Genomic DNA, 25,247 nt, shown 5'->3' on the forward strand with positions numbered 1-25,247 from the left:
CAGCTCTCTTTCTCTAAGGAATTCAGCTAAAGGCATGTGCTGAGATGTGCCTCAGTATATTTATAGAAAAATCATAGATTGTCCCTAAGAAATTTGTCAAGTGGAAGCCAGACAGGCACAGAGCAAAGAATTAGTTAGTTACTGCTTTCCATAAAAGTGAGTGTCCTTTTAGTCTCCTGTGGCTAAACCTAGGACTTGCACTTTGAATGTGGCAGGGACATTGGTGCTTCTCTTTGTGACCTGCATTCCTTGTGCTGATTTTCAGAATACTTCCTGCCCAGGACAAGCAGCGTCCTGCCTCCTGAACTCGGTGCCCATGCTGTTTGGCACAGAGCCTGCCACGTGGTGGTTGTCTCACCATCACAACTCTGAAACCCCTCCCAGGGGAGGGCAGGAAGGAGAGTTTTCTGCTGAACAAATCACGGGCCATAATGTGGCTGTAAATACAAATCATGCAGCCAGTCATAAAAAAGATAGCACCAAGGGAATAAAATCATAAAGCTTCCGTATATCGAGTACTTAGCTTGTGTCCGATAACTGTGTGGAGAATGAGCTCTGAGCTTCACAAGTGCCCTGCCCAGCAGCTGTTGGCATCCCTGCCTTACAGAGAAGGCAAGCTGTGGTGGGCCACGTAAGCCCACAACCACACAAGTACTAAGTAATGGGGGAATTTTAAACTAGGTCAGCTAGTTCAAGCTCCAAACTCAGACTCTGCCAAGGACTCTCAATTTCAAATTGGTGTAAGTCATAGAGATCAGAGCTTGATCAAAACCAAACTGAAACCCACTGTCAGACGAAGTTCCGGGGCTAAGGGACTTGATCCATAATTCATCAAAAGAGCAATCTGACCACAGTTAGCAGCGCTCTTAAAAAAACTACAAGGAGTGCATCTGCTGCTGTGGAAGTTTCTTTATATTTTTCTCAAAAATTCAATCCAGTGACCTAAATGTTATGAGTCCCCTCTTCAGAATTCTGTTCTGTTTGGTTTTGCCTTGTTCTTTCACACTGGTCTTTGAGCAGAGGTCAAGGTGAATTGATATATTGAAATACATTTTTCCTTTATGTATTTTTTTAATTGAGGTATAGTTGATTTATAATGTTGTGTTGGTTTCTGCTGTACAACAACGTGAATCAGCCCTAAGTAAGTATGTGTTAGTCACTCAGTCATGCCCGACTCTTTGTGACCCCAAGGACCCCACCAGGCTCCTCTGTCCATGAGATTTTCCAGGCAAGGATGCTGGAGTGGGTTGCCACTTCCTTCTCCAGGGGATCTTCCCAGCCCAGGGATCGAACCTGGGTCTCCGGCACTGCAGGCATATTCTTTACTGACTGAGCTATTAGAATCCTCCATATGTGTACATATATCCCCTTCATTATGGACCTCCCTTCACTTCCCTTTCCCACCCATCTAGGTCATCACAGAGCACAGAGTTGATCCCTGTATTAGACAGCAGGTTCCCACTTGCTGTTTTATATTTTACACCTGGTAGTGTATATATGTCAACACTACTCTCTCAACTCATTCTCCCTTTCCCTTCCTGCATTCACATATCCATTCTCTATGTCTGTCCCTCCCCAGTTTTCCAGATTCCATACATATACCTCTTCCCCAGTGTCTGTGAGACAGATTAGAGCAGGGTCAACTCAAAGGAATGATGCTTGAGTCTTGGAGAAATGCAGGTATACTGACTTTGTAACTCTGTTATTTCCTATTAACCACCTGCTGTGAAAAAGGCATTGCATGTGAGGAAGATACACTAAGAAACAGGAAAAGTTCAGTTTCCCCATAAATGCCTACCCACCCCCTCACCTGGGATGTTCTGACTTAGCCCCTGTGACCTTAGCTGCTGCTGCTGCTGCTGCTAAGTCGCTTCAGTCGTGTTCGACTCTGTGCGACCACATAGACGGCAGCCCACCAGGCTCCTCCATCCCTGGGATTCTCCAGTCAAGAACACTGGAGTGGGTTGCCATTTCCTTCTACAATGCATGAAAGTGAAAAGTCCTGTGACCTGCATGGCCCCACAACTGGCCGTTTCCAGACCTAAGCCACAGGAAGATGGAAGGAGAGCTTTATTCTGTGCTATTTCCCCTCGCCGATAAGAGTCAAATACTATTTACTGGCCTTGGAGAGTGGTCCAACAGCCTTTCCTAGACTCTCTGCTTGCTTGAACGTATATTTTAAAAATTTGTGTTTTTTACACTATGCTCTCTGGTGATTTTGAAAAACCTAACTCTGAATGTATCATTTTGATCAAGGAATCACGTGTGCTCGCACTGGCCTTGGCGTACAGCACGGAGTCGCTGACCTTCTGTTAGTAAAACACGCTGTGTGAAATGCTTTCCCAGAAATGGAGATGCATTTGCACAAATTGCTTCCCATTCACGTGGCACCCTCATTAGGAGCGGCATGAATTCTGTGTGAGAGCTGGCGGGGGCTCGGTTGTGGACCTCAGCTCTGCTCACTGGTGTGAACAGGGATACAGCCTGCAACTTTTGTCTCATTAGCATCACGTCCCCTGCTGAGTTAAACTGTCTGAGAACTCTGAAGGTTAATTCTTTCTGCTCCTATGTAGAGTTACAGCTCAATGGACAAAGCTCTTAAAATGTTATCACTCCAACCAGGACATTTTAAGTGGAAAAAATGGCTGGTAGTACAAAAAGGTTAAATGAATTAGAAAACCAGTCTCACACAGACTTGCCCGTTTTTGTTTTGTTTTTTCTTTCCCCAGAGTTGCATAAAATATTGTGTAACTTTTATTGAGGCTGTGACTCAAAACATGTTTCAACCATGTGATTGCCAGGAACTATTAAAATAAATAGCACAAATAGGGCAATTAAATATAGATACTAACAGATTCAGAGCACAGGAGGAAATGGAGCAGCTTTGTTTTCCTTCTAAAAACACCCAGGTCAATTAATTTAGAATTTGAATAAAGGCCTGTTTTGAAAAGCCAGCTGGAGAGGGAGGAGGGCTAAGGAGGTAAAAAAGTTCTGGCTCTCACCCCCCACCCCACAAAGGGAGACCTGCCCCAAGCGAATGTATTGAGTGGATCAGTGAGGCAGTGTTCCTGCTGACTCCAGGCAGACTAGTTGGAAGAGGTGGGCTCCAAGGACAGCAGCAGGGACCACCATCCGTGTCGCTTTACACAGACGTTGCAGGTTCACTATACACTTCCTGGGCCTCCCGTGACCCTGTCACTGGCACCCTGGCTTTCCTCTCCTGGCCCCTGTGTTTTGAGGACAGAGAGAGGATGAGAGGATGGGGAGGTCCATCCTTGGTAACCACCCCTTGTGTAGGTGCCAGGCACTAACACCGCCCATGTGGGTGTGTGACACAGAAAGTGAACCCTGCAAGGTGCCTGCCTGCCTGGAAAAGGGATACTGAAACTGGTGGTGAGCACTCCCAGGACACGATGCTGTCAGTGGGTTTCCAATGGGTCATCAGGGACATGGGGAAGGGCAAGGATTTGGAACATCCCCGGAACCATGTGACCATTCCTTCCTTGGTTCTGACTTGCTGCAAGGGACAGGGGAATCAAAAGCAAGGATTTGAAAATAGCCAAGATTTACTGAGTGCTTGTTGAAAAGTTGCGTGCCATCTTTATGATATGTAGTTGTAACCGTTAAAATAATATAGCCAGAAAAAAGGGCAGAGCCCGGGTCCGCCGAGGAAGGCTTCACTCATCAGCTGTGCCTTCACTGTCATGCCCTTCGACACAGCCATGTGAGAGGCGAACGTGGGTCCCAGGGAAGTGGGCCACTTGAATAAGACACACACGGGGCTGTCTTACAGGCGCTCGCAAAGAGGGCTTCTTTGTAAGGAATAATCATATGGTGTCATGAGACAGCAGAATCAGGGACAAATAACTGTGAGAGAAAAGAACTGTTGTACCTATTTTGCTATCTTCTAAGATGGATATATATGTAGGAAGGTCACTGGAAATCCCAGGATCTTAAGGGATCCTCAGAGATCTCCCAGGATAGTATGTTGGTGTCATTGAGCAATATGGCAAAGTGTTTAGACCTTCAGCGCATTATCAGCCCAAATAGATGTTGTCAGCAAGTATGCTTCCTCATGTAACATTAAATCTTTTTTTTTTTTAATTTACAGAACTTCTTTCAAATAGTTAGCAACCTTCTCGATGAAGACAACAAGGAAAAATGGGAAGATGCACAGCAGGTAAGACCAGGTTATTTCTGAACTTAAAGTGAAAGTGGCTAAATCAAGCTTCTTAATCTGTGAAAAAAGGAACGGCTTGCTATTCCAAGAGCATAAAATGAAAAATTTAAGTCATTCTAGATTATTTCATACTAAATTTAGAGAAAACAAATAACCTCCTTTATCATGACAATCTATGGAATGAATGATATTTAAAATGTGAAAAAATGGTGTAGGTTTAATATCTAACTTTAAGGTATTAACAGATAATGACTATGCAACTCAGCCATCATTTTCTTTCCTGTCTACAGACTAGGGAAAACAACAAATCTAAAAGGAAATATTGCAAACTAAACTGTAGGGTACTAACTAGTTACATCATTTATATTTACTGCAATGTTACGTGTAATCTGAATTATGTATACACATGTGTGTTTTGATTCAATGCCAAGAGTTGTAAAAATGAATTCTTAGTAAAGAAAAAAATGTATTCTGCTTTTTTCTCTTTCTGCTAAGCATTATAACTGTAGCAAATAGCCTTACCGGTTTAGTTATTATTATTTTTTTTAATATAAATTTATTTATTTTAATTGGAGGCTAATTACTTTACAATATTGTATTGGTTTTGCCATACATCAACATGAATTTGCCACGGGTGTGCACGTGTTCCTCATCCTGAACCCCCCTCCCACCTTCCTCACCATAACATCCCTCTCGGTCATCCCAGTGCACCAGCCCCAAGCATCCTGTATCATGCATCAAACCTGGACTGGCGATTCGTTTCACATATGATATTATACATGTTTCAATGCCATTCTTCCAAATCATCCCACCCTTTCCCTCTCCCACAGAGTCCAAAAGACTGTTCTGTACATATGTGTCTCTTTTACTATCTCGCATACAGGGTTATCGTTACCATCTTTCTAGTTATTATTTGAAAAATGCCATTTGTGCCGTACTGACTGACGCGTGGTTAATAATATTTTTTCTTAAACACAAAAAAAGTGGGTTAGAAGTTAACAAAGGGAGAATAAGCATATTTTTAAAAATCCTGTGGAAATTTAACTTAACTGAATGTTAAATGGCTTTAAGTTTTCTTTTGATACTTGATCCTTGTTAAAAAATCCAAGACAGCAGTACAGTATTGAAACTGAGAGTATTTACTGAGGTTCAGGGGGCTCCTCTTCTCTCTGCTTTTCCTTTTGTAATCATGATCTGGGCCTTCAGCAGTAGAGCTCACCATTTCTGTTATCATAGGAACTCTAAAAATAGTCCAGCATGGTCCACCTCATTATCAGGTACACGTGCTGTGCTTCTGGCTGTAGCAAGGAAAAAAAAAAAAATCACTGCTTAGTCTAAGACCCTAAATCTATCTTTTCCTACTACTTTGAATTATATACTTGCCCTTGGCTTCCTTCTAGAGGAGAACCTCCTTCACTCACTGTGAGAAAACGGTGTCTCTCAGTAGAATACACTGCAAAGGCTGAGTGCATCAGAATTCTGGTGACTATTCACTATGGATATATTTAGATCAAATGAATACTACCCTGTTTAAAACAAGACTGTAATTCATCAGATGGTATTATTTACTATGAGATCCCAGCTTGAACAATCAGTGAACATTGGCAGAACCTTTTGTCAATGGGAAATCCTACATTCATAATCTCCCTATTTACTTGTGATTGTGAGTTAGCTATATTCTTGTCTTTTAAATATATTTTCAGTAGTGATTATCTTTAATGCTTCTTTGAAACAACTGTTTGAAATAAATCAACTATTTTGTAGCAGTGTTGTCATGAATGCACCCACGTAATAAAAGAATCTTCAGGTTTTTGACACTAAGGGTGAACTCTTTGAAAATAAGAGCTGTTTAAAATCTACAGAGAGAATCGTTTATCTATTTTAGAGGACTAGCTCAATAAAACATAGCTCTGGGTGCACCTGGAAAACTAGCAGCATAAAATGGTGAATATTGAAGTCAGAAGGGTTTTGCCATCAAGAATTCACACTTTTGGACAATAAACTGTCATTCCAGAATTTTTTTATGGCACATCAGCCCCAGTTATGAAGGACCAAATTATGTTTAGCTAAAGCATCCTACTAAAACCACAGTATATGTGTTAGTCACTCAGTCATGTCCAACTCTTTGCGCTGTAACCTGCGAGGCTCCTCTGTCTATGAATTCTCCAGACAAGAATATTGGAGTGGCTTGCTATTCCCTTCTCCAGGGGATCTTCACAACCAAGGGATCGAACCTACATCTCTTTCATGCAGGTGGATTCTTTACTATCTGAGCCACCAGGGAAGCCCCAAATCTCAGGATACTAAAGTAGGGGAAAAAAGGCTGCATTTTACATAGCACTGTTTTATAGACTAAGATAGTAGTTGGAATGGACGGGTCATTTTCAATCATAATATTGTGATTGGCATTTCTTAGTTATACTGAAACCTCGTGTGTCTCTATAGGAGTGTGCAAACTGTGACTGTTGGTCCAAATCCAGCCCGACACCTATTTTGTAAATAGTTTGGGAGCATAGTCACAGGATCTATGGCTGCTCTGGTACAGCAAGGACACAGCTGGGTGTTGGAACAACAGACACCCCATGAGCCACAGAGCTATTCTCTGACCCTTTACGGAAAAAAAAAAAAATATATATATATATATATATATATCAGCCCTTGTTCTATGATATTTGAAATCTGATTGGAAAATATAAACAAAACAAAATCTGCTACAAACAAAATCTGCCTCCACCCTAGAAAACCTCTCCCCAAAGGTAGATGACAAAGAAAGCAGTTTTATTACTGAACAGGCATTAAGCCAGAATGTGGTGTGTATCACTGACAATTCACTAAGAGATACAGAGTAACTTCACCCTTTCAAACATCCAAACAGGATACAAGTCATTACAATCTGTCCTCAAGATAAACAGTAATTAGTTCTTGCTTAAGAGGACTTGATAACACCATTTGTCACAGGCAGTTCATCCTAAATTCACTTGATAATTGGGATGACCACCTTGTAAAAAAAATGCTTCCCTGGTGGCTCAGAGGTTAAAGTGTCTGCCTGCAATGCGGGAGACCTGGGTTCGATCCCTGGGTCAGGAAGATCCCCTGGAGAAGGAAATGGCAACCCACTCCAGTATTCTTGCCTGGAGAATCCCATGGACGGAGGAGCCTGGTAGGCTACAGTCCACGGGATGGCAAAGAGTCAGACACGACTGAGCAACTTCACTTCACTTCTTCAAAGAAAAAATAAGCTCTTGTATCTTAATGCCTGCAGACAGTTTTGCAACTCTGAATTAGGATCCTCCCCACATCCGACAGCAATGCAAGATAGAGTCCTGCCTTCCTTGATGACCACTTTCCACTGAGAGACATCCCTGGTTCTTTAAGTTGGGAAGAAGCTATTTAGCTTTCAAAAATGTTTACATACATTTCAAAGAAGACATAGAAAGGATTTATCAGTTACTCATTTTCTAATAATCCAATGCTTTTGGCCATCTGAGGTAAAGAGCTGACTCACTGGAAAAGATCCTGATGCTGGGAAAGACTGAAGGCAAAGAAGAGGGCAACAGAGGATGAGATGGTTAGATAGCAGCACCGATTCAATGGACATGAATTTGGTCAAGCCCCGGGAAATAGTAAAGGACTGGGAAGCCTGGTGTGCTGCTGCCCATGGGGTTGCAAAGTGTCAGACACAACTTAGCAACTGAACAACAACATTTTCTAAAGTAAATGCCCCTAAGAAAAGGGAGGGGAGCAAGGGGTTAGTTACAGAGGGAGTCTCTTCTCTATTTTCAACAGGGAGAATTAAGCCTCTTCTATTTAATGTGTATTTACACATATTACACATACTCATAGACACATACACCTACACAAAAACAGAAGGAAAAATACAGTAGCAGGAGGAAGTTTGGAGTTGATGGAAATGTCCTGTACATTTTTGGAATGAACTGTCAAAATTCATAGTTTATGACTAACTATAGGAATGAAATAGCGTTTCTCCCCAAATCTTTCCATAATTTAAAAAATTACAGCTATCTATGGCATACATTTTGAACTATCAGTCATTGTTCATGTCCTCAGCTATATGTAAGTCTATGATGCATTTGAAGTGTCTGATTTTTGGATTGCTGCAGCCACAGCTCCTGTAAAATATACATACCGTTCTACTGGCCACCCCGCCCAATGTGTCTTTCTGCTAATCAGAGTATGTCCTCCCCTTCTGCACAAGCTTTTGCAAATAGGAAGCCACTAAGACTCTCTAATCCACTTAACTTTTTTATGGCTAGAAGCCGCAGTGGAGCTGAATGACTAAAAGAAATGAACCTAACTTCAAAAGACTTTCTGCTTTAATATGGTTATATAATGAGGGCTGAATTTTTCAGCATGATAGGTTACACATGCTAAAATTCATGTGTCTTTTTATTTTTTTTATTTTTTTTTCTGTGACTCCGTATTTTTTTTTTAATTTTATTTTATTTTTAAACTTTACATAACTGTATTAGTTTTGCCAAATATCAAAATGAATCTTTTTAAATGGACCTCACATTCCACTCGTTATGAGCTATTGCCAGAATCAGGTCATCTGTTAGCAAACACACATGTTTCCAGTGTTGTGAAGCGTCTGGTGTTGGGTATCTTGTGTATGTACGTGTAAGATACCTACACTAGAGCTGTTATTATCTTGCAAGTATTGCCAACATTATTATTGATACAGTAGCTATTATAATTATTAGAAATGTGTCTCTCCCAAGATAGTTATTTTGCAGTGAACATCACAGAATGTAAATATTTATGATGGTATTGATAATTGTTTTTTTTCTCTCTCAGTGTTCATCATGTAGATCCTAAGTAAAAAAAAAAAAAAAAAGAAAGAAAATGTAAAAAGCCCTCAAATTTCAGGGGTTGTTCTATGTTGTAATTAAGTGAGGAAAGGAGCCCATCAAAAGTGAAGACATTCTACTTTTAAGTGTACAATGTGTTAGGTGTCTGAGTCTCTTAGATTTATGAAGTGTCAATCATGGTATCATATCATCTCCAGAGTTCTTGCCGTGTGATGTTTGTTATCATTCTCAACTACTAGTTCAAGAAATACAACTATTAGATGGTTTAAAATATTAATAAATCAAATTAATAAACATAAATTTAAGAAGTAAACAAAAATTACAGCTTTGCTAGTTGTAGAAACATGTTCAAATAAATCAGAGCTGATTTATGATTTCATTGTGTCATTTTTTAACTCGTTATGTTTTCTGTTATGTAGATTTTTTTTTGTTCCATCTAACCTTTGCTTATTTTTGTAGATTTATCCAGGCTCGATAGAGTTAATGCAGGTGATTGAAGATTTTATACACATTGTTGGAATGGGGATGATGGACTTTCAGAATTCATACTTAATGACTGGAAATGTAGGTAAGAAATAGGATGTTTTCCCAAAATCTTACTGAAATTTAAAAAAATCATTTCAGGTATCTGAGCCATATATTTCTAAGTGCCATACCCATTGCTCATATCTTTGAGTATTGTGGATAATGTATTATAGATACTTCGTGTCTGGTTTTTCGATGGGCCAAACAACATATGTGTTACACACACACACACACACACACACACACACACACACACGCATGCGTATGTGTGTATGTATACATTTACATAGGCCTACTTGTATTTATCTGCACAGAAATATACCAAGCATTTATTACTGTCCAATCTCATGTTGAAAATATACAGTATATGCTATGTGATTATATAAAAAAATAAACCTTCGTGGGCTTCTGAACACTGTTCTCAAAGATGCGGAGCCACTTTGTTGCTGAGTGTCCCAAGGGAGTGCTCAATCTCCATGGGGGTGGGACGACATTTGAGAGACCTTTAGGGGTCATTGTCACGGTGCTGCTGCCACTGAAGTTTTCTTGAGTGAGTCCTTGGACACCGTGTGTCTCTCGGATCCCTCTGTAGTAGACCCGTAATGTTAGCATAGGTGAAATGGAAGCGTCTTTCCTTCTTTAGCCGCCTGTAACACTGCCTCTCATAAGGGGACATTACACAGAGAAGCAAAACCACAGGGCTGTCTGCTGCTGTTGCCTCCAGCAGTTATGTTAACTGAATGGCACATTTCTCTTTGTGGTTAAAAGAAAAACTGCAAGAACAAAGAAATATTCTTCCTAAATAGTATATGTGTTGAGTGAATACAGGTTTATAGTTCTGTTTCTTTTTTTTTTAATTGGAGACTAATTACTTTACAATATTGTAGTGGGTTTTGTTTTTTTTTTTAACTTTACAATATTGTATTGGTTTTGCCACATATCAACATGAATCCACCACAGGTATACACGTGTTCCCCATCCTGAACCCTCCTCCCTCCTCCCTCCCCATACCATCCCTCTGGGTCGTCCCAGTGCACCAGCCCCAAGCATCCAGTATCGTGCATCGAACCTGGACTGGAGGGAGAGGGTGGGATGATTTGGGAGAAGGGCATTTAAACATGTAGTGGGTTTTGCCATACATTGACATGAATCAGCCATGGGAGTACATGTGTTCCCCATCCTGAGCGCCCCTCCCACCTTCCTCCCCATCCCATCCCTCTGGGTCATCCCAGTGCACCAGCCCTGGGCACCCTGTCTCATGCATCAAACCTGGACTGGCAATCTGTTTCACATATGATAATTTACATGTTTCAGTGCTATTCTCTCAAATCATCCCACCCTCACCTTCTCCCACAGAGTCCAAAAGACTGTTCTATACATCTGTATCTCCTTTGCTGTCTCGCATATAGGGTTATCGTTATCATCTTTCTAAATTCCATATATATGCGTTAGTATACTGTATTGGTGTTTTTCTTTCTGGCTTACTTCACTCTGTATAATAGGCTCCAGTTTCATCCACCTCATTAGAACTGATTCAAATGTATTCTTTTTAATGGCTGAGTACTATTCCATTGTGTATATGTACCACAGCTTTCTTATCCATTCGTCTGCTGGTGGACATCTAGGTTGCTTCCCTGTCCTGGCTATTGTAAAGATTCCTTAAAAAACTGGAAATAAAACTGCCATATGACCCAGCAATCCCACTGCTGGGCATATACACAGAGGAAACCAGAATTGAAAGAGACATGTGTACCCAAGTGTTCATTGCAGCACTGTTTACAGCTTTGTTTCTTTAAAGATTCTTCTCATGATGTTACTGGGACTCTCGTTTTCTTTCATTTGTCATGTTTTTGCAGTCTTCACATAAAGACCCTTAACTGTAGGTAATGATGTGTTTAAATCCAGATATCTTACCTAACATTCGTATTTACAGGCTATGTAAGTTTTAGTTTGCAGATCAGAAAGAAGCCTAACTTGGTAGAGGGATTAACCAGGGGAGTTCAACTGTTATAGAACATAACTTCCTTATGGTTATGGTGTGGTGGTTCATTCTATACTTGAATCCTTTAGAACTACAGGGACTCATTTGACTCTGAGATATCATCCAGCAGGGTAGCCTCAACTTGTAACAGGTAATGGATGGCTGACTACCGGGTGTATTCTTCAGTTGATAAGAACCTGTGTACTGGAGTACTCAAAGGTCTGGAGAGGGTTCCCTGCCCTTAGGCCATCTTTATGCAGCTCGAGGTCTTATGAGTTAGAAAGAAACTGAAAGTGTTAGTTGCTCAGTCGTGCCCGACTCTGCGATACCTTGGACTGTAGCCCACCAGGTTCCTCTGTCCATGGGATTTTCCAGGCAAGAGTACTGGAGTGGGTTGACATTTCCTCCTCCAGGGGATCTTCCCGACCATGGAATCGAACCCAGGCTTAGACTTATGTCTTATGAATTAGACTTATGCCTTAGTCCACTTTCTGGAGGTGGTGGAGACCCCAGACTTCTCCCCAGTGTGCATGTCTAGCATCTTGTGCTGGTTCAGAGATGAAGGGAGCAGTCTTTGCTATGGGCAATAAGGAAAAAAATGACTGAAAATAGTATCTTTTCAGTAGGACGAATTCAGAAATCAGAGAAAATTCAAATTAAATATCCATTCAAAATTGTCTGGGCAAAGAGAGGAAAGGTAATGTCTCTGGAGAAAGGGGGTGCCATGTTGGGCTGTGAATTTGGGGCAAATGAAAGGAAAACCCTCAAGAGATTTTGGGGTTGCCGATCACTCAAGATGGAACCACTCATCTAAGGGACTATGACTTTTGAGGGGAGGAAGGAACCAGGAAGTGTGGTATGCAAAATTGGACAATTTGCAAAATAATTTACAAAGAAAAAAAAAAAACTAAAGGGTAAAACCAAAGAGCTATTGTTTTCTTGATTTTTGTAAATGTTAACGTCTAATTCTAAAATGCATTACTGACTAAAAGTATTATCGGATCAAAACATGGCACTGATTCAGAATGTGTTTGGAAGAAAACTTTAAAAAACAGAGCCAGTCTCAGAGTGTAGTAACTAGGCTGTTTGAATAGTAGCATGTCAAATTCCCTGTGTTACTTGTATTATTTACAACAAAAATTCCAAAAATAGCCATCAATTGCAGCTGTTTATTCCTCTTTACCTTTCTTTTGACTTCCCAAATAGATTTTTGAAAAGTTTGTGTATTTTTTTATTAAAATTAAGCTTTACCTATATTCACCTACTTCCTTTATCATTATTAAAGAAGTATATTAAGCATGGTAACTCAATGCAGTTTAATGTTGCAAATAAAACCAATATCATCCTGTATTGCCTTCAGCCTTGTGTAAGGACAGTGTGGCTGTCTGGCCTTCTGCTCGCTTATGCAGCACTGACTGTCCATATAAGAAAAGGTTATGTCCTGTGCATAAATATCCCCCAATTATTACACTAGCCAGAAGAGATTTTATTCATTGTTATTGTTCCAAATACTAGCACAGGAACTGACTGACTGTTGTCTGATGACCAGAAGAAGGTTATCTTCAATAATATTTAAGATTTTTCCAAAGAATATCCATATATTAGTAAGAATTCTCCACAGAAACAGAATCAGTAGGATATATGTAGATACATGGAAATCGATTTATCTGCGGAGACTGGTTCATGCAATTTTAGAGGCTGAGAAGTTCTGAGATCTTCCTACAAGCTGGAGGCCAGGAAAGATGACGGTGTTGTTCTAGTCCAAACCTGAAGGCTTGAGAGCCAAGAAAGCCAATGGTGTAAGTCCCAGTTTGAATTTAGAGACCTGGGAATCAGGAGTGCTAGAGTCTAAGGGTAAGAGATGATGAATGTCCCCGCTTAAACAGAAAGCACATTCTCCCTTCCTCTGCCTTTTTGTTCTATTCAGGCCCTCAGTGGATGGTATGATGCCCACCTGCATTGGTAAGGGAGATCTATACTTAGTCTGCTGATTCAAATACTAGTCTGTTTCAGAAATACACTCACAGACACACCCAGAAATGTTGTTTGACCAGCCACCTGGGCATCCCTTAGCCCAGTCAAGTTGACACATAAAATTAGCTGTCACAACCCAGTTATATCAAGCTGGAGGATACCAATAATAATTACTTACTATTCATATTCTTCATGTTATCATATTTGATACTAGTATATATATAAAACATGACTATACTGTATTGTCAGGTATGTCCAATGTTTTAGAACAGGGACACCCAGAGAGAATAATTTGCAATGACAAATTGTGAAATGTGTGAGTTAGCATTCATTTTATATCCTAAGTCCAAATATTAATTATTCAACATGGAACTTACACACACATGCCTGCAAGGCCTCCAAACACACACACAGCATGTTAGTGAAAAATAAAGTAGTAACTAATAAAGTTTGCTATTCCTTCTGGCTATTCTTGTTTAGTGTGTTAGAGTAAGACTCCACAAAGAATTTTAAAAGATCATCATGTTTTCAGAGATTACATTTTTTTTTTTAAATAAAGCCAGTATGCACAACCTTCTCACTTTTCTGGGAATAGAGATAAGCTCTTGAGGAAAAAAAAAAAAAAAGAGTTGAATAACCACATATAAAAGAAAGACCATATGATTAAGAGTCTCAGAACCTTACTGATAGCTTAGTTTATTTCAACTTTAAATATAGGTTCAGTATTTCTGTTTCTCCTGGTACCTGGTTTAGGTAGAATGGTTTAGGAGCAGAGATGGTGGTGTTAGAATCACATACATAGCAAATGGAATAGCTGAGATGATGAAAAAGAAGCTCTGAAAGAAACTAGCAGGGTGGAGCTGATACTGCCTGTGGGAGCAACACTTGTTTATCAGGATACAATTTCCTGTAATTGATTAAGATGGCAGGAAAATGACTGACATGTCTTAGAAAGATTTAGACTTTCTTCTGAAATAATTCACATGAAAACTTTTGAAGCTCCTTTTATCTGAAAAGCGTCCCTACCTGTGTCAATGTTTGATAACTGAGATGCTTTTACATGCTAAAAGTCTATGAACTTTTTTGTATAAATGTAGCATGTTCATTGTGGGAGGGAACAGGTCCATTGCCCTGATCACTTTCTCAAGAGACTTGTGACCTCAAGAAGTTTATTAACACAAGACTTGGGAAAAATATTCTATGAACAAAGATGTTAAGCCAATGAATTTATAAGGTAATTGAATATTTTTTGTATGTCTTGTGTGAATATGACATTCAAATAGACAAATGATAAGTTGCAGTGAATAAAATTTAGTGAGCACATAGTAAACACTATTAAATAGCTTATATAATTACTGAATAAATGAATGAATATGAAACATTGATGTCTACAGAGAGACTTAAATTTCAGTATGCTTCAGTTTATCAAACTGTTGTATTCTAAATATACTGTATATGTTCTAAATATACTGAATAGGAAGTGATTGACTTTTTTTGAGTAAAAATCTGATTTTTAAATATATTTTTAAAAATATTGTCAGTTACCTCAGTGTGGCTATATCTTACTATTATTTGCATTAAAGTTATTTTTGTTCAAGAAAAATATGCCTTGAGTTTAAACTGACTTCTTACCCTTTCTCTTCAAACATTTTCTCCTCTCTTCCTTTCAGCCCCATGTTTCATCACTTTCCTGAAATGCCTCTCAGAAAAGTCTTCTGGAATCTCCTTATTGTCAAATCAAACCTCTTCTCATACTTCAGCCTCAGGTCCCCTGTGCCTTGTTAACCATTCTCTCTTGAAACTGTCCATTCTTTTAGCATTTGCATATTTATTATAGTAGAAAATAGAATTTGGGGATGAAAGTCAAACTCATGACTCAAAACTATTTAGAATTCTTGGAGGCAGTAGCATAAAGCCAGTCACTGAGCAGGAGATGTGACGTTGTTTGCAGTCCCAGACAGAACAGGGCGTGTGCAGTCTCACCTGACCAGAGTGAGAGGCCAAGTGCATGCGTTCCAGCTGCTCTCAGTTCAGTTCAGTTCAATTCAGCCATTCAGTCATGTCCGACTCTTTGTGCCCCCATGAATCGCAGCACGCCAGGCCTCCCTGTCCACCACCAACTCCCGGAGTTCACCCAAATCCATGTCCGAGTCAGTGATGTCATGCAGCCATCTCATCCTCTGTTGTCCCCTTCTCCTCTGGCCCCCAATCACTCCCAGCATCAGATTCTTTTCCAATGAGTCAACTCTTCACATGAGGTGGCCAAAGTATTGGAGTTTCAGCTTCAGCATCAGTCCTTCCAGTGAACACCCAGGACTGATCTCCTTTAGGATGGACTGGTTGGATCTCCTTGCAGTCCAAGGGACTCTCAAGAGTCTTCTCCAACACCACAGTTCAAAAGCATCAATTCTTCGATGCTCAGCTTTCTTCACAGTCCAACTCTCACATCCATACATGACCACTGGAAAAACCATAGCCTTGACTAGATGGACCTTTGTTGGCAAAATAATGTCTCTGCTTTTGAATATGCTATCTAGGTTGGTCATAACTTTCCTTCCAAGGAGTAAGTGTCTTTTAATTTCATGGCTGTAATCACCATCTGCAGTGATTTTGGATTCCAAAAAAGTAAAGTCTGACACTGTTCCAACTGTTTCCCCATCTATTTCCCATGAAGTGATGGGACCAGATGCCATGATCTTAGTTTTCTGAATGTTGAGCTTTAAGCCAACATTTTCATTCTCCTCTTTCACTTTCATCAAGAGGCTCTTTAGTTCCTCTTCCCTTTCTGCATGCTCTAGATTTGCATAAAGTCACTGCAGAATGTTTTATAGTTTTCTGTTATATTTTTAGTCATTTCCATAACCACTTCAAGGAACACCTTGCGTTTGCCTTATTTATTGGTAAGAATATCCTATTCTTTAGAAATTACTTGTTTTAATTTTGGACTTAAAACCTGAATTGTGTTCCCCAAATTGAATTCAATAATCAGTGATGTGAGGCATGTTGCGGTCTACTGACTATGTTCAATTAAAAACAAAAAGAATTTATCTCTTAAGCAAAGCCTTTCCTCAGTGATCCATGTCATTAAAATGTATGAATGATCTTACAAGGATATTGCAGTCTAGTTGTGCACCTAAAAGGATTTCATAGATGAATAAAATACCAAGTATACATTGGTATTTGGTGTCATGCAAACCAAACATTACAGAGATTCATTCATGGAGATGCTGTTCCACGCAAAGAACTGGAAATTTTTCTTAAGAAAGAATCATTTAGAGTATACTCTGAAGGATGGCTGGATTGTTGACAGGGCAGCAATCTGAGGGACAGTGAGTGGCAAGGAGGTGGTGACATTCCAGAATGTTCTTCTAGTGAAAACAGAATAGAGTTCTCAAAGTTGAGATAGCGTTTATAGGCTAAGTGGTCTATTTTGATAAAGACACCCATTTACAGAAGTAAGAGAAATGAGACTAAGTTGGAGAGGCCTGCTGAGACCTGGTGTAAGACAGTTTCTGGTTCTGAAGAGCATAGGGAGCTCCTTAGGCTTGGCCAGATGCGAGAGTTGTGCCCCGGAGAGACACCAGTTACAGCAGCAATAGAATTTGTTGAAATTGAGAATGACTTGAAGACTAGAAGGTTTTTTATAATATCTTTTAAAATAATATTTTATAATATCTCCATGCAGGAGATAATTAAGAGTTGGTGATAGAAAAGAACCCAAAACATGGTCACCAGTTTGAGACTCTGAAGGTAGAAATGATGGCATTCCATAACTGAACAAGGTGTCATAAAGAAGGAAGGAACTGGGATCTTATTCATCCAACAAGTATTTGAGTGTGTCTTTCACATATTAATGTTTAAATGCAAATGTACCTCTCCAGTGAAAAATAAAATGTGGTCTTGTTACCAGTTTTAGGAGGGTCAAAGAGGATCCTCCTTTGTGGATGTTAGCTCTTGGTAAGGACACAAAGAATCTGAGGTCTTACATGTGGCAAAAACAAGTTTATTAAGGAAAGAAGAGAAAGAGCACCTCAAGGGAGAGGTAGGCTAAGCCAAGAGAGGTACTGGCTTCAGAAGGTTGAGGTATGGGGGTTTTCAAGAGAGGGCTTTTACATATTCATCTAGGCAGGTGTGGACTGACCGTTTGGATTGACAGTTGCAAGCTACATAACAACAGGCTCTACTGTGCATGCTTTTCCCATAATTCAGTCTTTTATATAAGGTATATGTATATATAGAATATTTATGAATGCTTAATGGGCTCCTGGCTGTGTAAGGTCACTGGAGAACACAGCAGCAATCAAGGGCACACGTCCAGATGTTGTAGAAGTCCCTGTGGTTAGATTGTATCCATTGTGTGCCTAGGGCACCTGTGCCTGAGTTGGAACAGTCTCTGGTTATTTTGTAGCATATCTGTGAGCTCTCCTGGGCTGCACTGGGACCTGTCTGAGATGGGGTTTAAAGATCAGCTTGAATCTGCGAGGCTACCCCTCCTTGCTCATGCCTGACTTTCTACTTAACAGTCTTAGGCTTTGGTAGAGAAGTAATAGTTATGATATAAACTTGGTAGTCAACTGCAGAGAAGTGATAGTTGAGGCCAAAGAAGCTTTTTCAATTCTCAGAACAGGAAGAGGGTAAGAAGGAAGATGATGCCTGTGTGTGCGCGTGTGTGCTGAGTTGCTTCAGCCATGTCCGACTCTTCGTGACCCTATGGAGAGTAGGCCTCCAGGCTCCTTGGTCCATGGGATTCTCCAGAAAAAGAGTACTACTGATTATGTGCGGTGATGGATGTTAACTATACTTATTGTGGTCATCATGTCACTAAATATAAAAATATTGAATCATGTTGTGCACTTGAAACTAATGTTATATTTCAATTATATCCAAATAAAAAAAATATCTCTATGTATGACTATGGAGAGATCTCTAGAATATATTGTCACCTGGAAAAGTAGGTATAGTAATAAACCAGGTTAAGAAATATACTTTATGGTCAGATAAGATTTACACATTATACTGGAAGGAAATCATGTAAGTTATTGAACAGCAATCAATGTCAACAGGGAAAATAAAAAAACAAAGAATGGTTGCTGGTGTCAGAATAAGAATAGTCAGAGATAGTCAGTATAAAATGTTCCAGAATAAGACAGTAGAAAATCAATTAATAGGAGACAGAGAACATGTCAGAATGAATACTGTAGTTAATATGAGTTGCTAATAAAGTTCAGAACAGTAGAGTTAAGAAACATCTTGCATGATAGCTGATGGTGTAACATAAAAGTTCTACAGGAAAAATGCATGCCCAATGAACAAGATCTATATTTCCAAGCTCTTTAGCTTGGAAATGGATTCACCCTTAACATTCTGATACAATTATCTCTAAGGATTTACTTTGCACACATCAATGTTGCTTACCACTGTCTCACAGCTGTTCCTTCAAAACTATTCAAAGTTGGTGATATCAAATAAAAAAGGAATATTATTAGGCTAAAAAAGTTTCAAAATATATGTTATAATTATTAGCTTTATTAAGGAATTTCAGAAGTCACTCCTATATACACCCTGCTGCTGCTAAGTAGCTTCAGTCATGTCCGACTCTGTGCGACCCCATAGACGGCAGCCCACCAGGCTCCCCCGTCCCTGGGATTCTCCAGGCAAGAACACTGGAGTGGGTTGCCATTTCCTTCTCCAATGCATGAAAGTGAAAAGTGAAAGTGAAGTCGCTCAGTCATGTCTGACTCCTAGCAACCCCATGGACTGCAGCCTACCAGGCTCCTCCATCCATGGGATTTTCCAGGCAAGAGTACTGGAGTGGGGTGCCATCGCCTTCTCTGATATACACCCTTAAGACATAGAATATTCTGGAAAGTATAGTTTCCATTTTCCCCTATTAATCCAATAAGGCCAATGCCTTTAAAATATTAACATTAAAACACTTTCCTTTGTCAAGCTAGATATTGCTGTCTGTTCTTGGTTTAGAAATATAAGACACTGGGCTTTTCATAATGAACATTCACACTTGATATTTTCTGGAATCGAATCCAAATTCAATCTCAAGAATGGCATAATACAATTTTGGCATCTCCTTTCTCTCCACAATGCTGTCTCATCAACATCACATCTATGTTCCTTCTTAAACTCACAGGTAAGTTTAATCATTTCTTTAGTAGAATATCTTGTTTTTCCACTGAGAAACCCACCTTCAGTTTGATGACGTAATTATAAAAATAAAGTGGCTTCTCTTTCTAGGTTTATTTTCCTGTCCCTGCTTCCATTTGTTGTTTGTACATCTCCATCACTTGCTTAGCTTTCTTTCTTTGAAAAAACAGACGCCTGTAGTCAGTTGACATCAAGCCTGAAAAATACATAATTTAACATCTTTTTGGTTGTTTATCTGTAGCACCTGATGTTGGTTAAGTCAGCGAGACTTGAGTCTGAAAGCGTCAGATTCTACCTCATCTGCCTGGCTCACTATGCTTTTTCCTGCTAGACATGTGAAGCATGTGGTATGTGTTTCTTTAGGTCAGAAAGAACAAACTAAAAATACTTGTCTTTTTTTTTTTAATGATACTAACACACCAGTTTCCTTGGGAAAATAGATAGTTCAAACATTGTTTTAAAAACTATGGTTTGGAACGCTATGCAGCATTAAGTTCTTTGAATAATTTCTCGTTTAATAGGAATTACCTTATTGCATTTTCTATGGTCAATTATTCCAAATGATTGGGGGTGAGTGTCTGGGGAGGCTGCTGAGAAAAAGGGTCATACCTGATGCTTCTAGTGGCAGGAAAGACCTACTCCTCCTGGGGATATCATGCTCACCTTTCAACCCAACTGAAACCCCATCAGATGCTCTCTAGTGTCAGTATACTAGTGTGGTAATAACTTGTGGATGTAATTGGCGTTAAGAGAGTGTCAGGTTCTGTTCTAGGTTCTGGGGATTTCTCAGTGAACAGACCAGATGAAGCTGTTGTTCTGTGGAACCTGTGTTTTATAGCAGAGACAGAGGTCAATCAAGCACCATCTAACATGCCCAGTGATACTAAGTGATATGAAGACAAGTAAAGGAATCCATCAGGAGGGGTCAGAAAGGGGATAGCGGAGGGGGTGGATGGTGGAGAAGTGCTAATTGCACAGAGATGCCCTGAGTGTGTGAGACATGGTGACCTGTGGTGACAGACTTTTCCAGCAGAAGGAATAAGTACAGACGCCCTGATGTGTCCTTGTGCTTGACATCTTAGAGGCCTGAAGGAGGCCAGTGATGGTGGGGTGGCTGACAGAGGGGCCGTGGAGGAGCTGGAGTCAGAAAGGGGCTGAGGACCAGACCATGGAAGGCTTTTGACCGTAAGTCTGAACTAGATGCAAAACCACTGAAGAATGTGAGCCGAAAAACCAGACCATATTGATGCCTGTCCTGAAAGGACCCTTCTGACTAATGGAGACAGTCAAGGTTATGAATGGACATGTGGAGATGGGAGGGTAATTACTGTAATAGGCCAGGCAAGAGAGCTCTATGGTTTGGACACGATGCCAGTGGAAATAACACAAGAAGTCAGATGCTGGAGGTATTTCAATGGTTGATCTAAGTGTCCTGACAGTTAGAAATAGGGTGTGAAAGAGATAGTCAAGGAAATGTCTCCATTATGTCTCCAAGAACCCAACAACAAAAATAAGACAAGTTGATTTCCAAATCTGTATACTATAAACAAACATCTAAAACTTTCTTCAGTGACCATGTACATGTCTCTACAGTTTAGGATCCAAAATAAGTTGTTTGGTTTACTCTTTCCTAAATCCTTTTCATTTTATAGTTGACATATAACACTGTATCAGTTGTAGGTATACAACATAATGATTTGATATATGTATTATAAGATGATTAAGATAATCATTTCAGTTAACATTCATGACCACAGTTGCAATTTGTGGGTGTGTGTGTGATGAGAACTTTATGATCCACTCTCTTAGCAAATTTACATATATAATAGAGGTTGTTTAGTCGCCATGCTGTTTCTTTTTTACGTCCTCTTGCTTCCTGAGGCCGACACAAATACTTCTCTTACAGCTTAAGCAGCTTTACCCGTTGAAGCCATCAGCATTCTGTCATTGTTACAACCTCTGAATCCTTGGTCAAAATCTAGAATGAAACCGTTCCTTAAGATGACTTTTGAAAGCTGTCAGATTGACTTGCCAGTTAACATATTAAATAAATTCCACCTTTCCTACCATTTTTGTAATTTTCTCTTCTGTTTATAAAGTCACGGGAGCTCAAGAATGAAAGAACACTTATGAATCAACTAAGTCCAGCCATAAACTTGTTAGTCCATCTTCAAGTACTTTGTAATTTTTAAAAGTTTTTTGGAACATAAAAAATATGTAGGTTTATTATCTGAGTTGGAAAGGTCTTTGCAAGGCACTTTTTTTCTCTCCAATTAAAAAAAATATTATTTTCTACTAGTAATACTGTCATAATTATAACCCTGGACCTTAACACAGAAAACTCTTATCATGTGATTGTGTTTCAAATTAACAGTAGATCTATATTCTTTTATAAGTTAACTGGGGTTAAAATAGTTATCAGATCAGATCAGATCAGATCAGTCGCTCAGTCGTGTCCGACTCTTTGCGACCCCATGAATCGCAGCACGCCAGGCCTCCCTGTCCATCACCAACTCCCGGAGTTCACTCAGACTCACATCCATCGAGTCGGTGATGCCATCCAGCCATCTCATCCTCTGTCATCCCCTTCTCCTCCTGCCCCCAATCCCTCCCAGCATCAGAGTCTTTTCCAATGAGTCAACTCTTCACATGAGGTGGCCAAAGTACTGGAGTTTCAGCTTCAGCATCATTCCCTCCAAAGAAATCCCAGGGCTGATCTCCTTCAGAATGGACTGGTTGGATCTCCTTGCAGTCCAAGGGACTCTCAAGAGTCTTCTCCAACACCACACTTCAAAAGCATCAATTCTTCGGCGCTCAGCCTTCACAGTCCAACTCTCACATCCATACATGACCACAGGAAAAACCATAGCCTTGACTAGATGGACCTTTGTTGGCAAAGTAATGTCTCTGCTTTTGAATATACTATCTAGGTTAGTCATAACTTTCCTTCCAAGGAGTAAGCGTCTTTTAATTTCATGGCTGCAGTCACCATCTGTAGTGATTTTGGAGCCCAGAAAAATAAAGTCTGCCACTGTTTCCACTGTTTCCCCATCTATTTCCCATGAAGTGGTGGGACTGGATGCCATGATCTTCGTTTTCTGAACATATAATAATAGTTACATAGTTGCAGGTTTATCTATCTGTTTATCTATGTTTTATACATCCATACTCATGAAGTCATTTTAAAATAATGCTTCTTGTCCCTGAAAAAACTCAAGCTAGAAAACCTTGTTAATAACTATTCTTTCTCATTTCAAGTAATCCAGATATCCTAAACGTTTTCTCCAGTGTCCCTGTGCTGTGCCAGCTCTTCCCTCTAATCCTAACTACTGCTGCTAAGTCGCTTCAGTCGTGTCCGACTCTGTGTGACCACACAGACGGCAGCCCACTAGGGATATCCCACTAGGGATATCAGGTGGCCAAAGTATTGGAGCTTCCACTTCAGCATCAGTCCTTCCAGTGTATATTCACGGTTGATTTCCTTTAAGATTGACTCCTTTCCTTTAAGATTGACTCTTTGATCTCCTTGTTGTCCAAGGGACTCTCAAGAGTCTTCTCCAACACCACAATTCAAAAGTGTCAATTCTTCAGTGCTCAGCTTTCTTTATATTACAGCTCTCATATCCATGCATGACTACTGGAAAAACCATAGCTTTTACTATATGGGCCTTTGTCGTAGAAGTGATGTCTCTGCTTTTTAATACACCTTCTCAGTTTGTCATACCTACTCTTTTTTTTTTTTTTAATTTTATTTTTAAACTTTACATAATTGTATTAGTTTTGCAAACATCAAAATGAATCTGCCACAGGTATACATGTGTTCCCCATCCTGAACCCTCCTCCCTCCTCCCTCCCCATACCATCCCTCTGGGTCATCCCAGTGCACCAGTCCCAAGCATCCAGTATCGTGCATCGAACCTGGACTGGCAACTCGTTTCATACATGATATTTTACATGTTTCAATGCCATACCTATTCTTTATCTTGGTTTAATTTACCATTAAGAAAGAATAGAATCTTTTCTGTTGTGTATGATATTGAACATAACTACCTGTGATATATAGTAGGACCTTGTTGTTTATCCATCCTATATATGATAGTTTGTATGTACTAATCCCAAAGTCCCAAACCATCCCTTCCCTACTCCAAAAGACTATTAACAAGAATGTATATGAAACAAGTCGCCAGTCCAGGTTCGATGCACGATACTGGATTCTTGGGGCTGGTGCACTGGGACGACACAGAGAGATGGTACGGGGAGGGAGGAGGGAGGAAGGTTCAGGATGGGGAACACATGTATACCTGTGGCGGATTCATGTTGATACATGGCAAAACCAATACAATATTGTAAAGTTAAAAAAAAAAAAAAGAATGTATATATTCAAAAAGAAAGAATAGAGAGTCAGCATGTTGCTACTTTGGCATGTCTCCTTTCTTATAATACCTTATATATACATTATGTGACTACATATTTTAATGAAAATTCCCTAGCCATAAAGTGACTGTTATTCTAAGGAACTCTTTTCAGTGGTGCCATTTGAGTACAATGCATAGGAAAATGTTTTTGTTTGTTTGTTTCTACTTTTATTCCTCAGGCTTTCCAGGAAATGTTTTGGTAAAGCATCCTTAGTATTAGTGTTTCCCAAATTAACTCTTTCACAAATGCTCCCAGTGCAACCTTGCTGCCAGAGCGTTAAGGGCACCCACGCAGTGTGATCTAATCAGTGCTTCCTGTTCAGAGTGGATGCATTTTTATCCCTTGGCATCTTAGTAATTGAAAGTTAAGGATTGGTTGCATTATGTTGCTCAGCCAACCACATTCTAACCTACTTCTCTTATATAAAGAACTTCATTGTAGCCTTTGATATGACTCTAGGGCAATCTTACTCATAGAGTCTCTATTACACATCAAAGTAAAATGAGTCCTAACATTTGTATTCTTTTATTGTATCATTTTTCATATATTTCTATTTTATTAGAAAATTCAAAATTGTTTTTTTTGACCAATTGCACATTTTAAAGGATGCTTGAATAATGCTTTTTTTTTCTGAATCTTTTATAACATATCTTGGCTGGGGAAAATTTCGTAAGCTTATTTGTCATTCATTCATTCTCCATCCCTTCAGTAACTGTCCAGGAGAGAATGCCCAGATAAAGACCAAATCTTTGGCCTAGTCCTGTCATTTCTTTTGGATTTTTGTATTTACTGGGAAAATGCTCATTGTCTGAAAAAATCTAAGGAGGTCACACAAAGCTCAGTTGGAAATGTACAACATATAGGATCACAGGGATGCTCAGCAGTGTAGAAGCAGGAACAGGAAAAGCAGAGGACAAGCTGGCTTCTAGCATCACTGTGCGTGTCTGTAAAAGAAGAGTTTAGAGCTTAAAGGATGGTTTGTGTTATATATTAGATTTCACATGTAAGTGACATCATGCAATATTTGTTTTGTCTGACTTTGCTTAATGTGATCATCTCTAATAGAAAATATGAATATATAAGTGTAAATTTATGTATATACATCTATATATATGCATACATATATGTGTAGAACTGAGTCACTTTATTGTACAGAAGAAATTAATAGAGCATTGTAAATCAA

The 25,247-nt window shown here is 39.6% G+C and overlaps 1 protein-coding gene across 4 annotated transcripts in view; it reads left to right on the top strand.

Moving 5' to 3' along the window:
• ADGRB3 (adhesion G protein-coupled receptor B3) overlaps window positions 1-25,247 on the top strand; it is an 884,916-nt gene that overhangs the window by 433,572 nt on the left and 426,097 nt on the right. For all 4 annotated transcript variants that reach the window (XM_055534757.1, XM_055534756.1, XM_055534759.1 and 1 more), the window contains 2 exons: window positions 4,112-4,180; window positions 9,469-9,577. In XM_055534757.1, coding sequence (XP_055390732.1) covers window positions 4,112-4,180; window positions 9,469-9,577 — 178 coding nt within the window. The remainder of the gene's footprint in view (window positions 1-4,111; window positions 4,181-9,468; window positions 9,578-25,247) is intronic.

This window comes from Bubalus kerabau, chromosome 9 (genome assembly GCF_029407905.1).
Source record: "Bubalus kerabau isolate K-KA32 ecotype Philippines breed swamp buffalo chromosome 9, PCC_UOA_SB_1v2, whole genome shotgun sequence".
NCBI classification, from domain to species: domain Eukaryota; kingdom Metazoa; phylum Chordata; class Mammalia; order Artiodactyla; family Bovidae; genus Bubalus; species Bubalus kerabau.